The 9,572-nt window shown below is 50.9% G+C and overlaps 1 protein-coding gene across 1 annotated transcript in view; it reads left to right on the top strand.

Annotated features, from left to right (window-relative positions):
• The window catches only part of XPO7 (exportin 7), a gene marked incomplete at its 5' end in the record, with an annotated part of 36,578 nt that overhangs the window by 20,264 nt on the left and 6,742 nt on the right, over nucleotides 1-9,572 (top strand). Inside the window, 9 exons of the mRNA XM_010005598.1 lie at nucleotides 1,634-1,769; nucleotides 2,649-2,722; nucleotides 3,793-3,873; nucleotides 4,465-4,528; nucleotides 6,410-6,518; nucleotides 6,956-7,062; nucleotides 7,512-7,600; nucleotides 8,295-8,402; nucleotides 9,513-9,572. The exon at nucleotides 9,513-9,572 is cut by the window's right edge and continues 2 nt beyond it. Coding sequence (XP_010003900.1) covers nucleotides 1,634-1,769; nucleotides 2,649-2,722; nucleotides 3,793-3,873; nucleotides 4,465-4,528; nucleotides 6,410-6,518; nucleotides 6,956-7,062; nucleotides 7,512-7,600; nucleotides 8,295-8,402; nucleotides 9,513-9,572 — 828 coding nt within the window. The remainder of the gene's footprint in view (nucleotides 1-1,633; nucleotides 1,770-2,648; nucleotides 2,723-3,792; nucleotides 3,874-4,464; nucleotides 4,529-6,409; nucleotides 6,519-6,955; nucleotides 7,063-7,511; nucleotides 7,601-8,294; nucleotides 8,403-9,512) is intronic.

Below are 9,572 nucleotides of genomic sequence, written 5' to 3'. Positions count from 1 at the left end.
GGGAAAGAGCATGGAAGAGGGGGATTACACCAGCCTTAAAGGCATGTGGGGTTCTTTGCTGGGTGGGCACCAATGGACATGAACTGGAACACAAAATGTTCCACCTGAACATGAGGCAAAACTCCTTGACTGAGGAGAGCAGAGCCCTGGGACAGGCTGGCTATGGGAGGCTGTGGAGTCTCCATCCCTGGAGACATTCCATACCCACCTGGATGTGTTCCTGTGGGATCTATTATAGATGATCCTGTTCTGGCAGGGGGTTGGATTAGATGATCTTCAGAGCTCCCTTTCAATTCTATGAAAAGTCTTTTTCCCAGTTCAAAATTGAAAGTGGGTTTTGTCCTGCCAATGTTGTTGTTCTTCTGAATTTGTCAGAACTTGTCACTATCTACTAACACCTGCTGGGTTCTCAGAATGCTTAATCCTCTCCAGTGCAAGATTTATTTGCCAGATATGAACAACCTGAAGGCTTTACAGTCAGAGCCTAGCTGCTCTGCTTGGAAGCTGGGATAGTAAAGGAGCTAAACTGGGAATGTCTGGATGCTGGCCTCTTGGTGAGCCAGTAGATAAGATCAACCACTGGCTTCCTGTCTAGCTGATGAGTTACTGAAGAGGAAATGGTGAGACCTCCTGTGTATTTCAGCTACCTTTGGTGCCAGCATCAGTGGTGGATGCCCACTCTGTTTCATCTTCTTTCTCACTCCTTGTTTTGTGACACTTCTCAAAAAGAATGTCACTGCTGTAACTTACCCTAAAACCCCTTGCTCACCAGCAAGGTCTGCTCACTGAGCCCATGCACAGGTCTCTGCAGGACTCACTGCAAAAGCCAGACCTGAGTTGGGGGGTCATGAAGGTGGTCAGAGCTGGAGCAGCTCTGGAGCCAGGCTGGGAGAGTTGGGGTGTTCAGCCTGGAGAAGAGAAGGCTCCAGGGAGACCTTAGAGCAGCTTCCAGTGCCTAAAGGGGCTCCAGGAAAGCTGGGGAGGGACTTGGGACAAGGACAGGGAGGGAGGGGATGAGGGGGAATGGATTGAAACTGGGAGAGGGAGATGGAGGTTGGAGATGAGGAGGGAATTCTTTGGTGTGAGGGTGGTGAGAGCCTGGGCCAGGTTGCCCAGGGAAGCTGTGGCTGCCCCATCCCTGGGGGTGTTGAAGGGCAGGTTGGAAGGGGCTTGGAGCAGCCTGGGCTGGTGGGAGGTGTCCCTGCTGAAGGAAGGGGTTTGGATCTGGATGATCTTTAAGATCCTTCCAAACCAAACCATTCTGTGATTAAGTGGGAGTGTCCTTTAGAGCCTGGCTCTCTTCAGGGGAGCAGCTAGTGGTTTCTCAGGTGCATTTGAGAACACAATGGGCCAGTCAATGGGTGAATGTGCTGAAGCACCTGCAACTTCTGCAGCAAATTCCAACACTTGAATCCCTGTTAGAAGGGAAGTGGAATCCTGAGAACGGCCCCAAGCAGGTGGGGAGTGTGTCCTGGTCAGAGTTTTCTTACCAGTTTTGTCAGTTCTTTACCCAAATCAGCAATCCCCTCAGAAGATAACACTGCACACAGGCTGGAAACATCATGCCCTGCCAGAAATCCCTCTTTTCTCCCAGGATCCAGCAGCAAAGAGTGTTTTTCCCACTTCTCTCCAGGGTGCTGCAGTTGATGAACCTGACGGACTCTCGGCTGGCACAGGCTGGGAATGAGAAGCTGGAGTTGGCCATGCTGAGCTTCTTTGAGCAGTTCAGGAAGATCTATATTGGAGATCAGGTGCAGAAGTCTTCCAAGGTAATCCATCCCCATTGCCTACATCTCCTTGGTCATGCCAAGCCCAGGGAAAGCTTCCCTGATAGCTGAAATTATTTCAGAGCCTTGACTGCTGTGTTTCCTAGATCCATTTTCCAGTGTTTTCATTGCAAACCTTGAGCTGGTTTCTGCAACACTGGATTCTGTAAGTGTCAGGAAGGAGCCATGACTGTGACAGTGGCCTAGAACCTGAAACATGCCTTCAGGTTTGTTACCTGCCAAGTTTCTCCTGGCTTCAAAGAGGTCCCTTCAGCCTGGGTACCTGTGAAAGTGTTCAGGCTGTGCTACCTCATGCACCCAGGAGTCGTCTGAGCTCAAGATCTGTCTCTTCCCTCCTCAGCTCTGAAGTGAATATAAATATCTCTTCTCCTTCCCTTCACCACGAGGCAGTTGTAGATTGACTTGGAATGCCTTGTTGCATCTTCAGAGATGCAACATACCTTGTTAAAATAAATTATATATAAATGTATAAATAATATATCTATCAGCAAGTGTAAATAACAGGAAGGTCATTACTCCAGAATGAGATTCTCTTTCTTTCCAGTAACCTATGATCTTGCTTCCCCAGCCTGGAGCCTTCAGAGCAATGATGTGACAAGGGGCTTAGAGCTCCAGACAAAGTCACTGACCCTGTGTGTAGGGACAGGTGGAGGAGCACAGTTGTGTCCCCTTTTCCTGGGGAAAGCAAGAGCCCAGCTTCTGTACACAGTGTCTGAACCTGCTGTGACCCATCTAGGAAGACCCAGAGCATTCACCCTCTTGGGCCTGTGTGCCACAAAGGGAGAAGAATATAAACCCAACCCCTACTCATCTCTTGTTTTGTTGGCAGCTTTTAAATTGGTGTTGTTTTCCCCCCTCCAGCTGTACCGCCGCCTCTCCGAGGTCCTGGGGTTGAATGATGAGACCATGGTCCTGAGTGTCTTCATAGGGAAAATGTAAGTGTTCCTTCCTGCAGGCACCAGAGATTCCAGGGTTTATTTGAAGGTGGAACCAGGAAAACTGGACTATGAGGGAGTGTTGTTCAGTCTAGGACCATCTGGCTACTGGAGAATGACAGGGCTTAAGTCACGTGCAATATCCAGGATTGATTTATCCAGCGTGGATTCTGGCCTGGGCTGTGGAGACACAAAACTAAACCATACACCAGGATAATGGATTCTTTTTCCAGTCCCTGCTTAGCCAAACCAAAGTCAGGGAGGGGACAGCCTCGAGCACTCGTGTCTTACCACTGGACTGTTGGCAATCACCAGCCACGAAAGCTCCAGGGGAGGGGACTGCTCCTTCAGAGGTTTTTCATGGCAAGTTCTGCCCTTCAGTCCCAGAGTAGGACAAGTCCTTGTTCTTTCAAATTCCTCCACTCTGGTAGGCACCCTGTTCAGCCTGTTCCTTGGCAGTTTTCCTCTGGACCCAGCCTGTCCACTGGCTTTTTGTCATGTCTTTGGCAGCCTCCTTTAGCATTTTGAATCAATTCTGTAGCTCCCACGCTGACTCCCAGTGCCGTGTGCCTGGCGACGTGCAGCCAGTAGCTCCCAACTTCTTCTGCATGGCCCCATCTTTACCTGCTTTTGGGGCCTTGCCTTTCCCTCACCCCCAAGGGCTGAAATGGCTCTCCTGGAGGAAGCAAGGGCTACTAGAATTCTGCAGCTGACAGTGGGTGGTGCAGGTGCAGAATTGCATACGTCTGCATGTAGTCACTGCCGCAGAATTCTCTTACCCTTGCTGCAGAAACCAGCCCTGGAGTGCCACAGAATTCCAAGGGCCTGGGTATGGGCCAGTGTAGCTTGGGACCCAAGTAGTGAAGATTATCTGAAGGATAATTTTCTAGTCAACCAAATGTAAGTACAGTGATTTTATACCAATATTTTGTGGCTTGTGATGTCTGTGGTTTCGGTGGAGGGTGGAGCTGATGATGTTGGGTGACTTTTGCACTGGAAGAACCTGCCCACACAGCAAAGGGGAAGCCCAGCAAACCCCTCTGATCCATCCTTGTTGTCCTCTTCCCTAGCATCACCAACCTGAAGTACTGGGGTCGATGTGAGCCTATCACCTCCAAGACGCTGCAGCTGCTCAATGACCTCTCCATTGGATATCCTTTTCAGAGGAGCTGCTGGGTGCACAGGACACCATCATCTTCTTCACCATGAGGGTAGTAAGACACTGGAACAGGTTACCCAGGGAAGCTGTGGCTGCCCCATCCCTGGGGGTGTTGAAGGGCAGGTTGGATGGGGCTTGGAGCAACCTGGGCTGGTGGGAGGTGTCCCTGCCCATGCAGGGGGTTGGATCTAGATGATCTTTCAGGTCCCTTCCCACACAAACCAGTCTGTTCTATACTATGGTTCATCTAGCTGTTGAATTGCAGTAGATGGCTATAATATTGTAAGGGGGTTTTAATTATTATTTTGGGTCATAATTGCTTTGTAGCTTACTACCCATGCTTGGTTAGTTGAGTCACAGACTGCCTTGTGGTCGTCTCCTTGTTCTTCCTGGCCAAGTGACTAAAAAATGGTCTCTGCAGTAGAGCTGTGTGCAGCTTGCTTGCTCCTGAAGCTAAGGGAAGAGAGGCTAGAGCAGACTGAACAATCTAGGCAGAAGTCCCTTGCAGTGATGCCCTGAAAGTGCTTGGAAGCATGGCAAGAAGTTTACTGCTGACTCTGCTGCTTCCTTAACCCCACTGCACGTACAGCAGTGTCAGGAAGCTGGTGAAGCTGAGTGCTGTGCAGTTCATGCTGAACAATCACACGGTGAGTCCTTCCCCTTCTGCTTTTCCTCTCCTAGCAAACTCCTCCATCTGCCTTCATTCAGATAATCCCCTCATTTTTAACACCTGGACACACTTGGGAAGCTTCATGTCTTCCAGGTGTTTCCACTTTACAAGATGAGCTGCTGGAAAAATCTCTGTGTTCCATCTCTCATTTCAAAGCCTGTTCTTCCATTCTGAGGGGCTGTAATTAAACCCTGGCCCAGGTTACCCAGGGAAGCTGTGGCTGCCCCATCCCTGGCAGTGTTGAAGGGCAGGTTGGATGGGGCTTGGAGCAACCTGGGCTGGTGGGAGGTGTCCCTGCCCATGCAGGGGGTGTGACTGGATGATCTTTAAGGTCCCTTCCCACAGAAACCAGTCTGTGAGTTTATGATTCTCTTGGTACCTTCCATGGTTAATGTGGGGGTCTCTTTACTCTCCAAGAAGAGACAGACATTTCCAGGGTGAAATGTGGGAGACAGCCCCAGCTGCTGCCCATGCAGGCAGTCTGCTCTGCTGATGGAATTTAATGCAAAGTACAGCAGCATTCTAGTGTTCCAGCTTTCATTCCAAAAGTGCTGATTGAGAAGAAGTGCCATCACTTGCAGTGCTCAGGAGAGCAGCCTTGTTCTTGATCCCTGCCTGGATCTAGGATGCTGACTGGAAATCAGAAATGGCAGAATCAGCCACCAGGAGCCAGCAGCAGAGTCTCAGATTTCTGGCTTGCCTGTGGTCATTAGGTGCTCTGATGCTGTAGGGACAGGACTCCAGCACAGAAGTTTGGCATTGAGTGGTTTAATCAGGTGCTGTGTTCCTGGAGCTGAGGGATGTTTTGCAGGCAGTCCCACCTCCTGTGTTGGACCTAGAAGCTGTGTTGAGGCTTGGTTGTCTGGGGCCACTGTTTCCTTGGAGAATGTGGGCAGAGGAACCTGGGATGTGTCTGCAGAGAGCTGGTTTCAGCAGCCTGGAGGGGTCGCCATGAGTGAAGGGGCAGATTGTGCATCTCTGCTCCAGGGGCAGAGCAAGACTTCCTTGTTCATCTGCTCCTGGGGAATGCCAAGATGAAAGATGATCTCTGGTGTCTGTCAGCAGATCAGAGGCTGCTCCAGGGCCTGCAGCCACGGTGCCTGTTGCCCTCTGGTGGCCTCTTCTCCCAGATGGAGAAGATGAGAAGCTGGCAGATGTCAAGTGTTGAGCAAGATAACCCAGCAGCTTGCTGCTTCTCATCTTTGCACAGGCTGAAAATTATTCTCCCCCTCTTTTCTGTCCTGGGGTGGCTTCATGTGGAGCTCTGTGAGCAGCACTGGGCTCCCCAGCTCCTAAAGAACAAGGAGCTGCTGGAGAATCCAGCCCAGGGACACTGAGATGCTGAGGGGCTGGAGCATCTGGCTGTGAGGAAAGGCTGGGAGAGCTGGGGCTGCTCAGCTGGAGAAGAGGAGCCTGAGGGGGGATCTCCTCAGTGCTGATCAATATCTCCAGGGGGTGGCAGGAGGGGGGACCAGACTCTGCTCAGGGGTGTCCAGGGCCAGGACAAGGGGCCATGGGCACAAACTGGAGCCCAGGAGCTTTGACCTGAAGAGGAGAAAATCCTTCTTGACTGTGAGGGTGGCAGAGCCCTGGGACAGGCTGCCTAGGGAGGTTGTGGAGTCTCCATCCCTGGAGACCTTCCAGCCCCTCCTGGATGTGTTCCTGTGGGATCTGCTCTAGGGGATCCTGCTCTAGCAGGGGGTTGGACTGGCTGATCTTCAGAGCTCCCTTCCAGCCCCGAGAACTCTGTGATTGTGAGAATTAGACAGAGGAGTGAGGGATCCTCAGCCCTTGGTGCAGGAGCCCTTTCAAGGTGGTGGTTTAACCCCTCTTTAACCCCTCTCTTTTCCATTTGCAGAGTGAGCACTTTTCTTTCCTGGGCATTAACAATCAGTCCAACCTGACTGACATGAGATGTCGGACTACGTTCTACACTGCACTTGGGCGTCTTCTCATGGTGGATTTAGGTACTCAAGGCTTTTCTTTGGAATCAGAGCAAAATGGTGCCTTTGTGGTTTGGCTGCTGGGCTCTGCAGGAGGCTACATCCTGCTGCTTAGGGAGCTGTAAGCTCCAGGATGCTGGAGTGGGAGGAAAGGAGGGGAAAGAAGCTCAGGAGTGGGTTTGGTGCCATGTTGCTGGTCACAAGTAGCCTAGAGTTGCACACCCCCAAGGCTGGGGCTCCCTTTTTCCTTCAGAATACTCCAGATGTTTTCCTGAGGTTACAGATTTTGTTCCAAGCCTCTTCTCTTGGCAGTGATAGATCACCTGGCTGGAAACCTGTGGAGTCTCTGCCTCTAGCTTCGTGGCTGAGCCATGTCTGAGTGTCTGGCACAGGCAGAGCTGCAGGGTGCAGGGATGTGCAGTCTGGTGGTTCCTCATTTGTTGGGTTTTTTTGTCTTTCAGGGGAAGATGAGGATCAGTATGAGCAGTTCATGCTTCCCCTCACAGCTGCCTTTGAGACTGTGGCACAGATGTTCAGCACAAACACTTTCAATGAACAAGAGGCAAAAGTAAGTTGGGCAGCACCTTCCCTGTTGCTCTCCTTACTCATTCCCTGAAGGGCTTTGACATTTTCAGGTCAGACAGGAGAGAACAAGTAGCTCCTGCAAAGTGAGGCCCATTCTGCCCTCTGAAGGAGACAAGGAGATGCTGGGGTGATGGGTGCTGGTTTCTTTTCAGGACCTGGGGGATGCAGTGATCTGCTTTACCCCTTGGGGTGCAGGTGTAGCTGATAATTGAAGCAGTGAGCCTCATCTGCTGGCTTTCCTTCTCCTGGGAATGAAATATCCCAGCACTAGCTCCAATTAGGGAGGAAGAACTTTCTAACCAGGGGTTGGCATCCAGCACAGAAAGGCTGGGTTGCTGTTGGGGTGGGAGGGAAGTGACTCCAGACTGGGAGAGCCAGGGAGGAAGAGATCCATGTATGTCATTGTAACACATCTTTTCTTTTGCAATACAGAGAACTTTGGTTGGTTTGGTGAGAGACTTGAGGGGAATAGCCTTTGCCTTCAATGCCAAGACCAGCTTCATGATGCTATTTGAGTGGATGTATCCTTGTGTTACCCTAAAAATGGAGTCATCCTGTCTGTCAGGGGGAAGAACTCTGTACCCAGATGCCCTGTTTTCCCTGCTAAATCCTGGCTGGGCTTTCTCTTCACTTGGTGTCCTGACTCTAAGCCCTAAAATAGATTTGACTTGGTCTGTCTGCAACCAAGTCAACCTAGAAATGTGCTCAGAGCTGAACTGTTGGGGTTTTTCCAAGTGGACCTAAAGAGTTGTGACCTGTAAAGCACAAAGGCCTTTAATGAGCTGTGTGAGTCTCAGCAGCCACAAAAGCTTTTCCTCATGCTTACTGGGGCCAAGCAGTTGGTGCCTTTGTCCTCTTGGTGAGAGCAGAGCTGCTCAAAGGGCACCTTCTCTGGGCTCCAAAGATTCCTCTTTGGCTGGTGAAGGTCAACTGGCTGATGAGGTGCCAGGTCTTGATATCCATCATCCCTCTGACTCAAAGCTTTTTGGTTTGGTCCTAGTATAAAAACTCTGCAACTCCTTCAACAGAGTGAAGATTTTAATCCAATTTTCCTATGATAAAGCAGCCCCAACAGGCAGCATCTCTGCTTAACCCTGTCATGTAAACTCCTTGGCCAGGTTTGGGTGCAGTCCACAAAAAGATGCCTTTTTGGTCCAAATGGTGACCTTTTCTCATCATGCAGAGGAACCAAGTTCCTTAGCTTTCCCCCTGCAGCTACCCATCCTACATGCCAATCCTCCAGAGGGCAATTGAGCTGTGGTACCACGACCCAGCCTGCACTACACCTGTCCTCAAACTGATGGCTGAGCTGGTACATAACAGGTACGAGCCTCCAGCATCTGAAAGCTGGCAGGGATTTGTCTGGCTGCTGCCTCAGCCTTCCTGTGGGTGCTGGTGCTCAGTTGTGTTTTCTCTACTGGGGTCTGTTGGTGCTCTAAAGGCTGCCAAGGGGACAGAGGGGGGGAAACTGGCCTGGAAGAAAATCTTAGCAGTTCAGATATCAGCTGTGTCATGCCTCAGACTGAGAGACATGGTCAATAAGCACTGAATTTGTCCATTGTCTGCTTCCAAGGGCAGCTCTGTAAGATGCAGGCAGACAACTCCTGCTCATTTATTTTCTTTTTAAAAAACCTGTGTTTAAAATGAGCCTTGTTGTTCTCTCTGGCAGCCAGATGACCACTTCTGCTTGAGAGCATCAGCTCTCTTTGCCAGCAGAGAGGTACCTCTGGGGCTGTTCAGATCATTCAGAAGCAATCTCATCTGATGGTGGAAGGTTGCCAGGATGCTGCCCTGGCTCCCAGCCAGCTGAACACAGCCCTGTAGGAAGGGCCTGTGGTTACAGCCGAGTGGAAGGGACACAAGGCTCAGGCACAGTCATTTGAGAGCTTGACTCTCTGTGCTGCCAGACTGTTTGTCACATCCCAGCAGCATCTTTGCAGGAGGACAATCCTTAACTGGAACACATCCTCCTCGTTTATTTCAGAGGTGAACTGAGCAACTCGCTGGGTTTCAATTGTAAGATCTGTTCAGGGCAGGGGGAGGAAATGCCAAGCTCTGGATTCTTGCTCGTGTGATGAATAGGAGTCAGTCAGCCTGCCCTCAGTGCTGCTCCCAAGATGGTCCCTGTGTTTGTGTACAGTAGCCTAGTGACAATTGCCAAGACAGGATCTCCAGCCTCAATCTTGTCATATTCCCAACCTTTGTGAAATACAGACCCTTTCTTCTTCCACAGCAGAGCTCCTCTCTCCCCCAGAGGGGCTGTGTCCTGCCTGGCTTTGGCAACGAACCAGCAGTGTTTTCTACCAGATTTTGTTGAGCTCTGGGGAGCAGCCTGTGGGAGGGGGTGGCCTCAGTGGAGGAGCTGCTGAAGTGTTAGCTTGGATTTTCCCCCCAGGTGGAGCTAAGCTGATTTCTTCCCTGTCTTTTTGTTAGGTCCCAACGGCTGCAGTTTGATGTCTCCTCCCCAAATGGCATCCTGCTCTTGCGAGAAAC

The sequence above is a fragment of the Chaetura pelagica genome, unplaced genomic scaffold, assembly GCF_000747805.2.
Source record: "Chaetura pelagica isolate M959 unplaced genomic scaffold, ChaPel_1.0 scaffold1179, whole genome shotgun sequence".
Taxonomy (NCBI): Eukaryota; Metazoa; Chordata; class Aves; order Apodiformes; family Apodidae; genus Chaetura; species Chaetura pelagica.
Note: the sequence above shows the minus strand (reverse complement) of the source record. Positions and strands in the feature narration are given on the sequence as shown.